Genomic DNA, 18,787 nt, shown 5'->3' on the forward strand with positions numbered 1-18,787 from the left:
ACCCGAGACAGGGTGGAATTAGTGAAACAGTCTGTTCATGCAGCTTCATGAATGCACTGACAACTTCAGATTTGTCTGAAGCTTCAAATCTTCATTTTAAGTTTCTGGGGCGTTACACTGCTAGGGCCCATGTCTGGATCAGTCATGCTTTATAAAATAGTGTCCATTTCCATAATGAATGTTAGTTAGCCTGACACTTTTTCACAGTGAAAAACAGAAATGCAGGCATGTTCTTTGTGAGATGACAGTATTAAATCGTGAGCTGATATTTAAATTCACAGCTAACACTGACATGGTGCTTATAAACCCTGAGTTTGCTGTCCCTTGGCCTGATTCTCTGTGGGAAGATGCCCTGGGGAGGGCCCTTTAGACAAACTGCTAGAGTAAGCTGTGTCTGTGAGGTCCTCTCTTACGATGCCCACAGGCTCCCTGTGCATGCATAATCCTTGTAGAAGAGCCTTTCTCAGGGAGTTTCTTATGGGCTGCAGTTTCGCTGATGCAATGGCTTCATTTATCCCTAGGCGAGCCCCAGTGATGGAAGTGATGGCATTTTTGGTGAAAAGAAGGATGACAGCCAGGCAGGTGAGACTGTGTCCTGCAGGCAAAGAAAAGTAAGGTCTCAGTTTATAGTTATTGTAGAATTTCTATGAAGTCAATGTTATCTTTAAGGAGACTTCCAAGTAAGTTGACCTGTATTAAGCTTCCCTAGAGTGACACATGTCTCTTGACTTCAAAATGCAAAAGTTAAACAAGTGGTGTTTTTAGGATAGAATCTGGATAGTAAAAAAAGGGACTGTAACTTCATTGATGTGGGCTGTTCTGTGTCTGAGTTCAGACTTGGCTGGGGCTTTGGTAGTTGGAAAGGTCAGCTACACAGAAGCCATGACTCTATGTGAAGAAGACAACAGATTTTTTGCTCTTTTCTTTCTGTAGAGCGGCTCTGCCATTCAGAAAGAGGTGTATATTTGAGCGAGAACAGCACTGACCACAATATAAAGCTGTTTCTAAAGCAAAATTGCTGCCTTTCCCACTAGCCTCACTCCTGGTTAATGTTAAAGCAGCTGCTTTAAAGTCACTAAAGCCTGTTGTCTTTGTATTTAAACAAACGAAGCAAAGTCCCTCTTGTATTTGCATTTGTAAATACTAATATCCTCACTGATGTTTGAAGCCCAGGATGGCTCCAACCCAGACAAATCACCCTGGCCAGTTTCATCTGCTCTCACTGCTCGACTCCGGCGTCTGGTCACCATTTACCAGCGCTGCAATCGCAAGGAGCTCTGCCGACCTGAAATTCTAGGCCCAGGTAATCAAGGATACTGGGTTCAGGAGGAGGCGTTCAGGAGAACTTCAGAAATGGACCTCATCAACAAGGAAGCCCATAAAAGGTAACAGCCAAAGCGAGAAAGCGTGCTAAACTAATTGGTCACTGGGTAAAGATGACAAGGGAAAGGCTGATAGGTGGAGGTTCGTGGGTTAGTTCCTGTGTGGCAGTTAGGTTGTCTTCAGAATGTCTTCCAGTGGTGAGTGGGAGGCTGATAGATCTCGAACCCTCTGTGCACAGCGCCTAATCATATGGCTTTCTAACTGCATACTTCTCCCGATATCAGACCCTTTTCCCTTGGTTTTCCAAGACAGGGTTTCTCTGTAGCTTTGGTGCCTGTTCTGGAAGTTGCTCTGTAGACCAGGCTGACCTCGAACTCAGAGATCTGCCTGCCTCTGCCTCTGCCTCTGCCTCTGCCTCTGCCTCTGCCTCTGCCTCTGCCTCACCAGTGCTGGAATTAAAGGCATGTGCCACCACCGCCTGGTTCAGACCCCAGTTCTTGAAAATACAGCTTTAAAACATCACATTGATATAGGTCATACCATTTCAAATTCCCTGATTCTTATAACAAGAGAAATAGTTTGTTGAAGCTGTCTTCCTATAATCTTGTTTTTAATCAAGATTGTGAGATCAATAAATACCTATAAAGTACAAGGCCAAAAAGAAGGTACTTATTACTTGTAGTCACTAGACCTGAGAGTTAAGCTACAAAGGCTGCCATAGGCCAGTGCAGGCTAGGAATGAACGGAGCAGCAGTTCTCGGTCTTTCTATCCTTTTTCTTCTGGTGCAGCACCCAGCAAATTAAACAATAACAAGTTCGATTACTTCTCTGTACTCCCTCTGAGGTCATGAAATCAAGAAGTCCGCCTGGCCTAGCTGCAGAGCACCTTCCTTTTTCTCACTCCCCGCTGACCTCTCATCCCACCCTTTGTTCCCCGATAAGGCAGAACAGCGTACCCAAGAACCTGTCATAAAGACTGGTGACAGGAGCTTACATGCCCTCCGAGTCACTGTCTGAATCCTGTGAGGACCTTTGTGTCCCAGAGAAGGTAGCTGACTAAGATCACCTGCCCCATAATAAGGAGGAAACTAAAGGGAAACCGAGAGTGGGAGCGCTTGCCTTCTCAGTTCCAGTGTCCTGAGTAAGGTAGAGAGGTTGACTGAGATGGGGCAGGAAGATTCAAGAGTCTGTTCTGTGTTGTCATAAGGGAAAGGGTAAAAGACAAAATAAGTACCTTAGTATCTTTAGTCATTATCTCCCTACAAGTGAAAGTTTAACTAGAAAAATCCTTAATTTGATAACCAAGAGATAGCAAAGAGATACTTGGCTTTGGTATAGATCGATCAACACCAGAAGAACTGAAGATTTGAACGCAGTTCCCTCTTTGAGAGTGGGATGTAAGGCTTTCCACCCAATGTAGCTTAAAGGTAATTAGTAAAATACACAAGGCAGTTCACCTGTGCTTTGGATTTTACAGGCTTCTACAGCATGTTCTTAAATAATTGTTGACTTTCTTAATAAAAGGATAAGCCAAGCATTGTAATACAGACCCGTAACCCCCACACTCAGAAAAAAGAAAAACCCTGTTTGTAAAGGTAGAATAATCAGTTCACTTTTCCTCTGATTAATTTTCAGGTGGACTCGAAGAGAACAAGCCGACTTCTATAGAACAGTGTCTTCCTTTGGCGTTGTGTATGACCAAGAAAAGAAAGCCTTTGACTGGACACAGTTCCGCATCATTTCCCGTTTGGACAAGAAGTCCGATGAGAACTTGGAGCACTATTTTTATAGTTTTGTAGCCATGTGCCGGAATGTGTGTCGTCTTCCCACATGGAAAGATGATGGTGAGAAAACTCTGGTCACTGTGAAGACAACTGTTAGGGTTCAAAGTGCAGAATTATTCTAGCTGAACCACAAAACTGGAATCTAAAGAATTCTGGTGAAGATGAGTAGGTTGTCAGAGGTCTGATCTTCTAATTCAGATCTCTGAATCCCTAAATGGTGTAACTTCTGTGGAAGTTCAATTAAAACCTCACAGAAATATTAAGAAATTGACATTAACTATGCTATCTACAGTATAGGATTTAGTTTTTTAGATCACGTTCTAAGGGCTGGAGAGATGGCTCAGTGATTAAGAGCACTTATTGTGGCTGGGCAGTGGTGGCGCACACTTTTAGTCTCAGCACTTGGGAGACAGAGACAGGCAGATCTCTGTGAGTTCAAAGCCAACCTGATCTACAAGAGCTAGTTCCAGGACAGACTCCAAAGCTACAGGGAAACCCAGTCTCGAAACAAAATTTTTTTAAAGTAAGCAAATAAATAAATAAGAAAGCACTTATTGCTCTTGTAGAGGACCTGAGTTTAGTTCACAGCACCCACGTAGTAGCTAGTAGCTCACAACTGTCTGTAGCTCCAGTTGCAGGGGATCTAATACCTTCAGACCTCTAATGGTACCAAGCATGCATGTGTACACACTTACATATATTCAAAATGCCCATGTACATAAAATTAATCTTTTTTAAAAATTAAGATTTAGTCTGTACTTTATACTATCTTTAAATGAGACATTAGCAACTTTTAAGTAATTTTCTATATATTGGCTCAGATAAGATAAATGACTGTCATTTAAACATCTGATCCAGTGGGCAAGCCTTCTGATGTTTCTCCCTAGTTGAAGTTTTACACAGCTTCCCTCCCATCTCTCTTCAGCCTGGCGTGTCTTGGACCATATTGTCACATGTTAGGAGAGCAGAGGCAAGCACTGAACCTCTGCTTGGTTTCAAGTCAAGGAGCTAATTTAGATCTTCGAGTCATCTCAGTGAAGACCTGGATTTGCTACCTTAAGCAAAATGACTTTTCTGAGCACAGACTCATTGTCCTTAAAAGAGAAATGATTAGGATTTTTTTTTTTTTTTTTTGAGAACTGGAGAACAAATTGTGAACTTAGTGAGAGTTCATACATAGCATTGGCTTCTAAGTGGGAACTGTTGTTTGTCTACAGGACTGACGTTTTCTTCCTCTCCTTTTACCCTGCGCCCATTTGTCTTCAGTTTCCAGTTTTAGTAGGTGCTCACACCTAAAACGCCATACTGAGGGTTCAGGGAGTATTCATAACAGCCTTATGTAGTAAGTTCTGTGTTTCTTTCTCTCCAGGTTCCTCTGATGCCAACATCTATGTTGAACCCATCACTGAGGAGCGGGCAGCAAAAACTCTGTACCGCATTGAACTGTTGAGGAAAGTCCGTGAGCAAGTGCTTAGGTGTCCACAGCTGCATGAGCGCCTCCAGCTTTGCAGGCCCAGCCTCTACCTCCCAGTCTGGTGGGAGTGTGGGAAACATGATCGAGACCTGCTCATCGGCACTGCCAAACATGGGCTCAACCGCACTGACTATTACATCATGAACGACCCCCAGTTATCCTTCCTAGATGCCTATAGAAACTATGCCCAACACAAGAGAACTGACACACAGGCACCTGGAAGTCTCTGTTGCCTTTACCAGAACAATTCTAAACTGTATGAATCTCTTACTTATTCCCAAATGAGGAGGACTTCAGAGTCCCTGGAAAGTGAGCCAGAGAATCTGGTGAAAATGGAAAACAGAGATGATCATCTCTGTCTGCCTGAGGGCAGTTTATCTGACATAACTTGTGAAAACTTTATTTCCAAAGTTCAGGAGGTTATTTCTATCGACCATGACGAAAGCTTGCTGCCCGAGTCCTTGGAGAGCATGATGTATGGTAAGACAGGACTCAGCCAAGAGCCACTCTCTTTTCAGGAAACCCCAAGTACCAACACACAGTCCAGGAAAGATACTGTCACCGTCTCAGCCAACAGAGATGAGAGCTGCCAGCCTGCTGGCATTGAGGCAGAAATCGCTTCAAACTCCTCTCTAATGAGCAGCTTAGAAGCAGGAGTAGCTAAAATGAACATTAAAAATGGAAAACATTTGTTGATCTCTATCTCAAAAGAAGGGGAACCCTGCTGCAGTGAGACAGGACAGAGACCTGAAAGCATGGGCCACCTAGAGGCCAAATGCTTAGCTTCCCCTACCTTAGATACAGGACATGAAAGTGGGTTTGTAGATCTGTGCAGCCTTAGCGTGTGTGACTCCAGAAGAAAACTGTCATCAGATCAGCAGTTAATTGATTTATTAGAAAACAAGAGTCTAGAAAGTAAGTTGATTTTGAGTCAGAACCAGAGTGATGAGGAAGAGGAAGAAAATGAGGATGAAACTTTAGCCATAGTAGCAAGCACCACAGAAAAGCCAGAGGGCTTACATTTCACCAGGTCCAGTGCAAGCATCCCACGGGGAAAGAACCTCTGTTTCCACCAGGATGAAGCCAAGAAAGGAAACCTGGAGGTGGTAAGCCAGACTCCTGGACCACAGAGGGCCTTTCCTCCCTCAGCCAGTCAGTGCCACTGCAAACACATGGAAAGGTGGGCACATGGCCTGGAGAGTGAGGAGTCTGAAGTAGAGAAACTCAAAGCTTATCAGCCAGACCTGTACAGAAGCAAAGCCAATAATACTACAGTGGAAGGTGAGCCTGCCATTATTCCAGCAGAGCCATTTAAACTGAAGCATGAGCTTTTAAAAGAACCATGGAAAGAAAGTGCAGAGGGGGGAAAGAGTTTCTCCATGTATGTTCCTGAGGGAATTGAGCCCAAACCAGAAGACATGGATTTTGAGAATAAAGATGATTATGAGAAAGATGGAACCTGCCACAGTCAAGGTACAGTATACAGAATTGTATACTCACGTGATGGGAAGAGGGGTGCTGGGGGAAGCCATGGTTGCTAGTTTTCACTCCTAAAATGGACCTACCCACCCACAAGGTATAGGTCTTGATATAGAGATTGAGCAGAGCCGTTCAGCTTGGTCACTTCAGAGAATTGGGGGTGACTATGTACAGTCACAGTGCCTCTACTGCATCAACCATATGGTGTAGCAGGAACTGTGTATGTGTGTGTGTGTGCGCGTGTGCAGAAGATGCAAACTGGCACCCAGGAAAATGCTTTGTTCCTGCACTAGATGTATCGAACTAGCTGAAATAGAGCCGCTTTGGGACCTCAGAGACCTGCAACTAATACAGGTGCCATTAATTTGCAGGAACTCCAAAAATACAAGTCAAGTTGGCCTTTGTTGAGGTGAGCATAGAAAGCAGTTGTTCGTGTCATCGTCAAAACCCTGTGCTTTATGTCAGGGCATTTGTGTTAGATTTCTTTTAGAACTGAACACGAATAAAAATAGCAGTTATAAACAACTGAAAGCATAGGTTTGATCTTTTTAAATAGGGAAATCTTAAATGGGGACTCAAGTTAGAAGGAATTTCAGGCCTGATGTGGTGACACACAACACACCTTTCATCCGACACTCGGGGGCAGAAGCAGGTGGATCCCTTGAGTTCAGAACCAGCCAGAGTATGCAGTGAGACCCTGTCTCAAAAAGGAATTTCAAAAGTTAAAAATTCTGGGTGACTCTGAAATTCTTTATGCTTTGTGGGAACATACATACAGTGATGAGGGGCTCTGATGAACAACAGCAGTGGTGTTTACTTCCTTAGGTTCAAGAGGGCATAAGAGGGTGAATGAAGTAGGTCATTTATTATTGCCATTGTCTGGTACTGAGTGTGGTGTTCCGGGAGTGAGACAAGCATGGCCTCTGTTAGAGAAGAAAAGCCTGACCATCTTGGGTTATGTAGCTTCTTTTTGTTTTTTAATTTTTATTTGTGTATGTGTATTTGGTGTATGCGTATGTACACAATATGTGCCTTCTACCTGCCACTGAAGGTGTATGTGCGGGTGCAGTCACCTATGAAATCATGTTTGGAGGCCACAGTTGATCATTCTCCATCTTATTTTTTGAGACAGGGTCTCTTACTGAATCTGGAAGCTCACTTTTCAGTTAGATCCCAGTGAGCCCCTAGGATTAGCCTATCTCCTCAGATTTCCCAGCATTGCGGGTCGGCCACCATGCCCAGCTTTTATGTGGGGTCAGGTCTGGGAATACAAATTCAAGTTCTGATGCTTTCATAGTAACTTTGCACAGTAGTTTGCCCACTGAGCCATCTCCCTAACTCATATAGCCATTTTTTTTAAAACTCCTACCTTAAAGTTTTTGTCATTGTGATTAGTAACTAATTGAACCCAAGTTAAAATTTATATAGTCACTACAGTAAAGACTTGGAAACTGAACTGAAAATTACTTGATGGACTTGAGGTCAAATCAGGCCAAGAGGACCTGTCTGTGACCATGCCCAGGCTTCCTTTTTACCCAGGCCAACAAAGATCATGCCGTGTATCAAATTAGATTCATAACACTTTTTGGACCCTGTTGAGGTAAATAAATAAATGAATAAATCAAAAGTATGAGGTATTGAAAATTGAGACAGATGAGCACAGGGTAAGTGTGAGCGGACAGAGACATCCCTCCTTTCTGCGGGGGGGGGGGGGGGGGGGTTCACGGGTGCAGTGCAGACCCTGGAGGGCACTGCCTCCAGAGGTGCTGAAGAGGTAGTGCAGGCGAGTTAGCCCACTCTGGAAACTAGAAATCCTGCCGTCCTGAATGAGCAGTAGCTTACTGGTACTCCTTTAGGGTCTACCCCTTGATTCAAACCTTTCAGTGATGCTTCTGTTGACTCCAGAGCAAAATTCAGTTTTATGTCAACAATTTATAGGACTCAGGGTAACTTAGGTGGTTCCTGCCTCCAGCTTCATGCTTATCCTTACTCCTGCTGTCTTGGTTCCCTAGCATGCCTTTCCCTCCGCTCATCTGCTTCCTCACCTGCACACCTATTCCCTGTGTATTAACCTACTTAGGATAAGCCTTCCTTGTTGTTCCCCATCATATCATGTTTTCTTCTCTTTGGATGTTTTACTCTTGGGGTTGGGGTCTCATTGTATAGCCCAGGCTGGCCTCAAAGTCCCAATCTTCCTACTTGGCCTCTGAAATACTGAGATTACTCACGTGAACCACCATGTTCTGTATGCTTGTATGTATGTACAGCACTGCCACACTCTGTGACTGTTCCTTTATAGTTAGCTGTTTCCTATCTCCCCTGTGAGGCAGGGAGAACGCTGAGGGCTCAGGCCGTGGCTGTCTGCTTTATTTGTAAGCCTGCCAGTCCTAGCAGAACTGCTCCTAGGAAAGAGCTGCTCTGGCTCCCTGGGAGGCTCATTTCACAGTCAGAAGTAAAACTTAACACTTCCCTTGTCAGGAAAAGAGGTCCAAGTTTCCACCTTGGACATCTCGCTGCCCTCTGCTCATGCTCTGTCATTGCTAAGTAGTAGGTCTTTGAGATTCCAGGCCACACTTAACAATTAACTTTGCCCTTGCCTGGTATGATGGCACACACTTTTAATCCAAGCACTGGGGAAACAGAGGTAGGTAAAGCTGTTTGAGTTCAAAGCCAATTCAACAGCCCAACCAGGGCTACATAATGAGATCTTGTCTCAAAATAGCAAAAATCTTTTTCCTTTACTTATGCTAACAGTAAAGCTCCTGGTTCATTTGCTTTATTTTTTATATGAAACTTGGAGCTTTGTTGGAAAGTCCATGACTTCATCTTTCTTAGCATCATCCCCTTGGTCTATCACATTTCATACCTCTTAGACTATCCTTTCAAACTGTCAAAATATTACAGTGTTTGGTGTCATCTTGTCCACTAAACCAGCAAAGAATGTTTAGGTAGTCTTAGATGACAGCATGCCTCAGTGGCCCCAAGCAGGGTTTGCCTCTATGGTTTAACAGTTTAGGTCTCTTGGAGATAGAAAACATGACAATTTGTAGTTTACTTAAAGTAAGTTAGCACTGAGTGGACTAATTGAAAACAGAAGAGATAGATTTAAATGTCCAGACCCTCACATCACTAGCATTTCCCAAATATCTACTTGTTTGTTTTTTAACCTGTCTTTCCAGACTACCCAGGAAAATACTCTGAGGAAGAGAGTAAGAGTTCGACATCAGGCATTGCAGGAGACCTTGGGGAAGAGGCACAGGAAGTACGGGCTCCCACCATTGCTCAGTTGCTGCAGGAGAAAACCTTGTATTCCTTCTCAGAATGGCCAAAGGTATCTTCCAGAGTTTGCATCCTCCACTCAGTGTGTTCCCAGCTTTGATTCCTTTGCATTAAACTTTATAAAATTCATTTACTAGACAATCTCAGCTATGTACATTTGAATATTGAAGATGATGCGCTGAGAAAAAGAAAAAGATTATATTCACCAAACCAATTAAACCATAAGAGGGAATCTTCAGTCATAGCACTTTTTTATTCTTTATTTTCTAGACCTTGACATTTATTTATAGGTTATGTAGTGAATGCATCTGAGAACTCATTTCTGGTCAATTCCTTATATAAAAAACTTGACCTTGCTCTCATGGACTTTGCAGAATTGGATAACTTGAAACTTATTCCTCAGGGCTGTTATTTTTTCCCCCAGGATCGTGTGATAATTAACCGCTTAGATAATATTTGCCATGTGGTGTTAAAGGGGAAGTGGCCCTCCACTCAACAGTATGAGCCATCAGGTGCACTGCCCACGCCAATTTTAACCAGCAGTGCAGGTTCTCGAAACAGCCTCTCAGAGCCGGAAGCAGCAGAACATGGCTTCAGCAGTGGTGCAGCATTGGCAGCCCAAATCCAGAAGGTGAGGTTACAGCTGGTGCAGACTACCAAAGAACGGTAGCCACACCCCACTTTCCATTAAGTCGTTTACTCAACAAGTATTTAGGAGTTTTGGTTTGGGTTTTCAGTCAGGTAGTTAGTGTTAATTGGGACTCTGCACCTTTTTCTGTAGACTGTGATGAGCTATTAAAAGCTTTGGTACAAAGAAAAATGAAGTAAAAGCAGAGCTTTATACCTAAACTAGAGCCTGCAGCTTGCCAAGGGAAGCAAAGAAAGAAGAGTAGCATACCAAGTAAGGATGCTGCAAAGAAAATGTTCTAGGCTGAAGAGTAGAAGATGAAAAAGGAACAAACTTGGCAGCGATGACTTGAGGAAAGAACAGGTGTCTTCCCTTAAAGGCCAGAGGATGGTAGCAACAGATATCAATAATGGACTCAAGGCAGAAAGGGGTGTGTATATGGAGGGAAGGTGAGTGACTTAGGAGGTGTTTGACTGCATCTTAGACTCAGGACCTTGAAAAACTGCTGACTCTGATTTACTTGGTCTGGTGCAGCTTGGATATTGAGTTGCTTTTGCTTTAACTTCCCAAATGATTCTGATATGCAACTGAGGCTGAGAATCTCTGGGTTTAAGCTCGTGACCACAGTACAGGCCAAATCCTGTTAAAAGTGTAGATTCACCAAAGTAGACTCTAGATTGAATAAGCCATCTGGTGCTTTAGCACTAATGTTTGAGGAGCCTTGAGGTCACAGAGAACATAACTAGAAATAATACAAGTCCTGAGGACGTGAGAGGCCTGGAGATGAAGCTGGTGTTTGGTCGCGGAAGTTACATTCAAATTTTTTGCCATATGTGTTCACAGGAGAGCTTCTTAGCCCCAGTATTCACAAAAGATGAACAAAAGCACAGACGTTCCTTTGAGTTTGAGGTGGAAAGGGATGCCAAAACTCGGAGCCTAGAACAATACTCTGCTACCCATGGGCGTCCCCCCATTGTCCTCAATGGCTGGCATGGGGAGTCGGCTATAGACCTCTCCTGCTCATCAGAGGGGTCCCCAGGAGCCACATCCCCTTTCCCAGTGAACACCAGCACCCCTAAGATTGGGGCTATCGGTTCACTTCAAGGAGCCCTAGGTATGGACTTGTCTGGAATTCTGCAAGCTGGCCTAATCCACCCAGTAACTGGACAGATCGTCAATGGAAGCCTCAGGAGAGATGATGCTGCCCTGAGAAGGCGGAGAGGGAGGCGAAAACATATTGAAGGAGGGATGGACCTCATCTTTTTGAAGGAGCAAACACTTCAGGCTGGAATTCTGGTAGGTATACTAGTCCATTAGGTAAAAACCATTGTACATAGAGAAACAAATTTATTCCTCAGATACCAACTATTTTAATTACAGATTTTTTACACCTACTTAAGTTGTCCTTGTTTTCTATCATTATGAAATGCCCTCCATCTTTTCTAGAATAGGTAATACTAACCACCCATTGGTGGCCCTTAATATGCATGCAGCCTGGAAAAGCGAACCAAAGGGTCTTATTTCAAGTAGAAGCAACCCAAATCTTCCAGTGTTTCAAAAAAAAGAGCCATTAGCAAGCAGTTGAATAGCAAGGCCAGGTGACAGGCAGTATTCCCTCAGCATAGTGAGACGCTCCAGGGGTTGAAATGGAAGGTTGATTCTGGCCTTGGTATCTGGCACTGATATGGGGCACACCACTGAACTGTACTCTGATCTCTCGAAATCATCTAAAGACAACCTCTGTGAGGATACCTATAGATCACAGAGAAGCAGTGCATTCTAAACTCAAAGAAGAGCATTGTAAACCATTGAGGAGGCTGATCCTTTTTTAATCTTGAGTCCTAAAACTAGATAATCATATTTCGTAATTTTTAATAGAATAATACTTACTGAGTGTGTAATGTGTTCAGAATCTTTCATAATTGAAGCCTCATAACAACTCTAAAAAAAAATGACTACCTTATGTGTAAAAGCTTTTAAAAAGGAGCCCCTGAGTGACAGCAGGAAATTAGAGGGCCTTGTTTTCTAGATACTGAGAACATCTATGATAAACTGTGTCATTTGGATTGTGTCTTCCTCTCAGGTTTTGTATATAATTTGAGAGGTAGAAGGGGCATATCTTTTTCCCTGTCTAGTCCTACACATAATTTTACTATTTGTTTTGTGTTTTCACTTTAATAGTCTGATATTTAACATATATCATAAACCCCACACACACTTTTTTAAGGTGGTCAGGGGTGGTGATATCTCAGTATTACTCAGGCTAGTCTCAAATTTGTGGGCTCGCTTGACCCTCCTACCTCAGCCACCAGGATCAGTAGGAACCTCCAATCTACCTGTTCTGATTTCATTGGTCTGAGGTGTCCACCACAGCACCTTCTTCCTTCACGCTAATTGAAGTGTGTGTGTGTGTGCGCGCGCACACACACACACACACACACACACACACTAGCATGAACACATGGAGGCCAGAAGACAACCTTGGATATTATGCTTCAGGCAACATCCACCTTTTGGTTTTTTGAGACTAGGCTCTCACTTGCCTGGAAACTTGTCAGTTAGGCCAGACTGGCTGTGTAGTAAGCCCCAGAGATCCACCTCTTCCCACTTTCCCAGCTCTGATGGTACAAGCTTGTGTTTGTTGTTGTTGTTGTTTGTTTGTTTTAAGTCTTGTGTTTTGGTAAGGGAGTTTAGGTTTATTATTCTTATTCTGTGTGTATGAGTGTTTTGCTTAAATGTGTATTATGCACTGTATGCATATGCCTGACCCACAGAGTCTGGAAGAGGGCAGTGATTCCCCGGAACTGGAGCTACAGATAGTTATGGGCTGCCATGTAGGTACTCTTAGTCACTGAGCCATCATCTTTCTTGGTCAGTTTGGCTTTAAAAAAAGGGTGGGGGGTTCTTGGGACCTAACTCAGGTCCTCATGTATATAAGCCAAGCTCTGTGCTTATCAAGCCACCTCTCCAACTATGTGCTTCTGAGTGTGTTCTCCCTGCTGTTAAAGGCATGTGCTTCTCTAAAAATACAAAGCAGTGATTTTCCTCTTGTGCTCATAGTATTCCAAAGGAGTGACTGGAAGAAAAAAATGTTATTTTTTTTTCTGGATAGTTTTTAAATTTGTAGATACAAGTACTATTAGCATTATTGTAGAATTTTATCAGACCCATATAGGTATTGGTGTTTCAGAGCTGAGTAAGACACACATTCAAACCACAGAGGAGGAAAAGGTGAGCAAAGCCCTTCTTCGAATTTTCTGGGATGTAAGAAGTCTGAACAAAGTGCTGGACAGAGGGAGGCAGTGTCTAGGGACAGTGAGTGATGATGACAAAGGGGTGGAGCGTTAGGATGGAGGTCAAGCCTGCTGAGTAGACAGGTGGAAGGCATTCCAGTGTTGCGCACCTAGCATTTGTAGGAGCAGTGAGCAGTCAGTAGTTCAATGGGTTCAGATTCAAACACCCGGTGTTGATAATGGTTTGGGAGCAGATGGAAAAGTCAAAGAACACCTACATGTTCTACAGTAGACCCATGATCAGCACGACTAATGAGCACCTACATACTCCACAGTAGACCTATTACATGCTCTACAGTAGACCTGTAATCAACATGGCTAATGTAGAGATTGATGTTTCAGGAACTCATTTTATCCTTCCATGATTATCTACATGTGCTCATTTTTTTCTTAATCTAGGAAGTCCATGAAGATTCGGGGCAGACTACCCTGAGCACCACACACCCTGAAGGGCCAGGAGCTGCTTCCTCAGCTCCTGAGCCGGCAACATCCATTGACCAGACTGAGAAAGCTGTTCCCAGCAAGAGCCTACTTGACTGGCTGCGGCAACAAGCTGACTACTCCTTGGATGTCCCTGGCTTTGGGGCAGTAAGTGTTGGCTTCTATTACCCCAGGCCAGTTAGCTCACTGTAAACTTGGGGAAGTTTCTGCTGAGGGAAACTAGAAGGTGGAAGCTATTTGGAAGAACTCTTTCTCTCTCTCTCTCTCTCTCTCTCTCTCTCTCTCTCTCTCTCTCTTTCTTTCTTTCTTTTTTCTTGGAGATAGGATTTCTCTGTGTAGCCTTGGCTGTCCTGAAACTCATTCTGGCCTCAAACTCAGAGATCTGACTGCCTCTGCATCCTGAGTGCTGGGATTAAAGGTGTGCACCACCACCACCTGACAAGAACATCATTTTAAAGATATCTTTTTGTTTTAGTTTTTAATGTTTAAATTCTCCAGTAACAGAAAATTGCTAGAGCATACCAATAAGTTTACATGCAAAAGTTACAAGAACAGAATTTGACTTAAGTTCACCCCCTAGTATCTCCCCAAAAGTGACCACATCACATCGTAAGGTCGCAGATGAATCTTTAGGTTGAATAAACTCTACCACTTGATGAAATTTTTCCAATTTAATTTATTGGTGCTTCTGCAGAAGGCTCTTTTCTCTGTTGCTCTGGTGAACTTCATTGAAGTCACCTAGATGCCTTTGCTTCTTCTTTGTTTCCTCCCAGTTAGGAACCTGCAGGAGGACTCCTAAGCACTGGTGTTCATTCTTGGTTCATGCCAACCCCATCTGTTCCTTAAGATAAATCGACAGAAACAGGAGCACATATCCTATATGCGCGCGCGCGCACACACACACACACACACACACACACACACACACACACACACACGACTCCAGAACCAGCTAGTGAGGTAACAGTGAAGAGAGACTCAGAAGGGTGAGCATTGCAGTGGTGCCCCCAGGAAGCTGCTGAGTCAGCTCCAGCCCCAGTCAAGGCGTGGCCACAGCTTGTTTCCCAGCCTGCTGTCTGAGTTCTGATACCTCAAGGAGAGCAGGTAGGCTTGGTGTAGAGTTCTGGGTAAAGCACCACCCATATCAGACTATGGCAGAATGTTTTGTGACATTTTCTCCATTTGCCTCCTAGAGTTTTTCAGACAAACCCAAGCAGAGGAGACCACGCTGCAAAGAACCTGGAAAATTAGACATCACCTCTCTGAGTGGAGAAGAAAGAGTTCCTGCTGTCCCCAAGGAGCCAGGACTGAGGGTAGGAAGAGGTCACTGAGTGTGGGAGCAAGGGAACCATCTTGACTGTGCCATACCGTGCACACTTGAAAGAAAGCCCTGCTGAGCAGTGGGTAGCGGGATGGTGTGTTTCCAGGGACAGGAGGCCAGCACAGAAAGCTTAAACTGCTGTGAGTGCCCAGACCTTGTCGAGCAGCTGTGTCTCCTGAGCGTATGTTTCCCATCTCCACCTCCTGAACAGCTTGTTAAACCATTCCAGAATCTTTAACTCTTTTCTACTATTTGTAGAGAGTACAAGGGATAAAAATCCTTAGCCCTGGATGTCACTCTGTTGTTTCAAATTTCATAGATGCCTTGATGGAAACAGGCATGTCTTACCTAAGTTTTTAATGACCATTTAAGTAAGACATTTCTTCCTAGTGCTTCTGCACTGACAATGAAAAACAGCTGACTCTGAGCACTGCCCTTTTCCTAATATAGAATCATAAGACTGGAAGCAGCTTCAAAGACATCCTCAGAATACTTGGAGTCTAACGAATCTGAGTTAATTATAGCTTACAGATGGATACAAGTTTGAGATAGAAAAGTCCTAACCTCTAGGGGGCGGTAGTGACATTTCCCTTAGGAAACTTTGGGTCCACAGCACATCATGAGCATTTTATCAGTGCATCCGGAGGTGGAGGCACTTGCTCTTCCCCAGCTTTCCTATAAATTTAAGCTCTCGTGGACTTTCCAGCTCTTTAGCCAAGCCACAGCATTCCCTGCATCAGCTATGTTGGTGGGATTGCAGGAGTGTGATTTCTTACCGAACTGCAACTGCCCACCCTAGTCAGGTCCTCTGCAGAAAGGAGCTGCCACTGGCTTTGCCACTCTCCCAGCAGCTCCACAGATAGCTGCCTTTATTCCTCTGGATCTGCTGCCGTGGCGCAGCCAGGCCTGGTCAGTCTCTCAGGTCTGTCCTCCCTTCCTACACTTTCTTGCTTTGTTCTCAGAAAGGCTGTTCTTATTCTTGGACCTTGTGTTACCCACTGACCCCGCTTCTGTTTCTATCCTATCTACCCTTGCCCAGTCTTGTCCTGTGCCTCAGCACAAAGTGTTTTTGGAAGGCCAGGGGAAGACCTCCAGTTCCCTCCTTGTTTCTTCCTACATGCCCAGCACTTTCCTTCACAGTCCTGGAAAGTACCGCTCACTGCTACTTCACAGGCGCTGACCCTCTTGCCAGCAAACCCCTTTCTAATCTTGCAAGCCAATCTCCTTTCTATAGCACATCACCTTCCCTTATGAAATAAACACATTTGCTGCCTCTGAGGTCCCTTTTCTACACTGAGGCAAAAACAGGAAGCTTTTGTCTGCCTGGCACTAGGGGCTGCTCAGCCTTCCTAACACATAGGTGGGCAGTAGCTCTGCAGCTTTCAGAGCATGCTGCCTCTTCTCTCCCAAAGGGGCTCTTACACCATTCAGTGGGTGTAGCAAAAGCTTATAAACAACAGAAACTTGTTTCCTATTATTCTCAAGGCTGAGAAATTAAAAGTCAAGTATCTAGTGAGGGCCCAATATTCATAAACGTTTTGCTGCACCCTCACACGGAGAAGGAACAAATAAGCTCTTCTGGAATCTCAGGAGGGCACTAATCCCATCCATAAGGAGCTGGCCCCATGATCTCATCACTGTAAAGCCCTCACTGCTACCCAGTTTTGGGGGTGGGATGTGAACACGCAAAGCCCAAGGCAGAAACCCTCCCCCTTCTAAAAATAGATTAAAAGCTGGTAAGGAACTTGGTGTGAGCTCAACGTCCTGCTATATGTGCTACAGTTTGGGTGAAGTTCATATAGCACCAAGGGCAGCAAGACTTGACTTTGTAATGCTCGGGGTGCAGTGGTTGCTTATCAGCTGCATCTGTACACATTCAACATTTAGAGAGGTCTTCATTGTTTGTTACAGACACAGTTTAACTACCTAGTTATCACCACTGTCACACATGTGAACATTGATAGACTGTGCTTCCAGAGTCACACTCAGATCTTACCAGTGATTCCAGAAATGTCCTTTAGACCTGGCATTGTTTTTCTTTGTTTTGCTTTGCTTTGCTTTGGAGATATTTAACCATTTAGTTACCAGGTCTCTTTTTACCCAGTGTTTTCTGGGTATGCCTTTGTAAGAGAATTATTTGGTCCTCATCCTTTTGTTGCTTCTGCCCAAGAGTTTGAGGACAAATGCCATCATCTGTTGATGAGGCTGTTCTCTGGTCAGAACCCACGCAGTCATCTGCAAAGCAGCTTCACCTCCACTTTCCTTGCTCTCCCTGTGCTCTGTCCAGGCCTCTTCTAGAAGAGGAAGCAGGTTTGTTCCCCAGGGTATAATTACCAGGATGGAGAACTGCCAAAGCCCGATTTGACTGCTGTGTGTGGTCGCAGTGCTGCTGGGAGGGGCACCTGTCTGTGGTGGGCAGCATCTGGGTGGCTGAAGTAGCTCTCTTCCACAGGAAGTGGTGTGGGTTGACTTCCTCTATCCATGTGTCCCACAGTGTACGTGAATCATTCTCTTCCCCTGGGCTCATTTGCTCTCAATACCTGAGGAGAAAAGAAAGAGCAACCTCCACCTTCCCATCATGCTGTGGTTTCTCAGAGCCTCCTGTGCTCCTGCTAAGTCTGTGACTCTCAGCAAGGGCAAGGAGAGGATGGTTTTAGACCTCTTAGAGCCTGAGGAGCTCTTTGCACCTAGTGGGCAGGACCAGGGAGGCCAGAGTCATGAAGGAGTTACCCTGGGAAGGAACTTAGTTTAAATCTGTTCTTCTCAACCTGTGGGTCACAACCCTTTTACAGGGATCAAATATCGGATATTTGCATTATGATTCATAACAATAACAAAATTAATTATGAAATACCAACAAAAATAATTTCATGCTTGGAGGGTCACCACAACATGAAGAACTGTATTAAAGGGTCACAGCATTAGGAAGGCTGAGAACCACTGGTTTAAATTATGGTAAAGGTCTTTCTTAGAGCAGATAGTTAAAAATTGGGACAAGGTTTTATTATCAAGTGCTCAACCTGTCTTCTCAACAGAAAGACCTTGGAGGTGGAATGTGCCCTTCACATTAGAAAGTTATGGGAAGAATTAGAGTATGTGTAGTGTAAAGGAAGAAGACTTCCTGGGACATCTCCCGGACTCTTAGCCAAGGGCAGACTGCAGAGAAGGGTCTCAGAGAAGCTTTGAGATACAGTTGTGCTTAGCAAGAGGGGCTATTGACAAGCAAGGGACCAAGATGGCATGGTATAGACAGAGGCTCAGAGCAAAGTGGTTTGCATTGGTGAGCTCAAGACAGGTTGGTAGAAAATCATCCTCTTAGCTGGGTCCCATCCTTCAGACCCTATTGTCTCTTTTTAGAAATAAACAGCCAGAAGTTTATTTCTCGTGAATAACCCAAAGCCAGGATGAGCACTTGCCAGGCACACTACAGGACAAACCATCCTGGCATATTGCCAGTAGCTGGTCCTGTTGGAATAGAGGCATGTGGCATGGTGTAGTATGAAAAGAGCCTGGGAACTTCTCCTACTCGGTCCCTAGCAGCTCGGCCACGGTAGTCCTTGCCACTCAGTTCTGAAAGGGAAAGACTCCTGTTGCTGTTGAAGAGGTTCCTTCCAACTCTATGATATAAACTAAAGCTTTGTGAAGAACTCTCAGAGTTGCCATTAAAAATATTTTTGTCCATGATAACTTTTTTTTCTGAAATATTCTTTGATAAATTGAGGGACAGGTATAGCCTTCAAAAAATAGCTATCTCTGGGGACTCAA

The 18,787-nt window shown here is 44.2% G+C and overlaps 1 protein-coding gene across 5 annotated transcripts in view; it reads left to right on the forward strand.

Annotated features, from left to right (window-relative positions):
• The window catches only part of Chd6 (chromodomain helicase DNA binding protein 6), a 165,290-nt gene that overhangs the window by 140,985 nt on the left and 5,518 nt on the right, over positions 1-18,787 (forward strand). For 4 of the 5 annotated variants that reach the window (XM_085697076.2, XM_085697078.2, XM_085697077.2 and 1 more), the window contains 9 exons: positions 522-582; positions 1,169-1,385; positions 2,959-3,167; positions 4,477-6,054; positions 9,240-9,391; positions 9,764-9,970; positions 10,811-11,263; positions 13,660-13,848; positions 14,895-15,014. In XM_085697076.2, coding sequence (XP_085553202.2) covers positions 522-582; positions 1,169-1,385; positions 2,959-3,167; positions 4,477-6,054; positions 9,240-9,391; positions 9,764-9,970; positions 10,811-11,263; positions 13,660-13,848; positions 14,895-15,014 — 3,186 coding nt within the window. The remainder of the gene's footprint in view (positions 1-521; positions 583-1,168; positions 1,386-2,958; positions 3,168-4,476; positions 6,055-9,239; positions 9,392-9,763; positions 9,971-10,810; positions 11,264-13,659; positions 13,849-14,894; positions 15,015-18,787) is intronic. The other variant, XM_085697081.2, reaches the window with a different exon arrangement.

This window comes from Myodes glareolus, chromosome 10 (genome assembly GCF_982192425.1).
Source record: "Myodes glareolus chromosome 10, mMyoGla1.1, whole genome shotgun sequence".
Taxonomy (NCBI): domain Eukaryota; kingdom Metazoa; phylum Chordata; class Mammalia; order Rodentia; family Cricetidae; genus Myodes; species Myodes glareolus.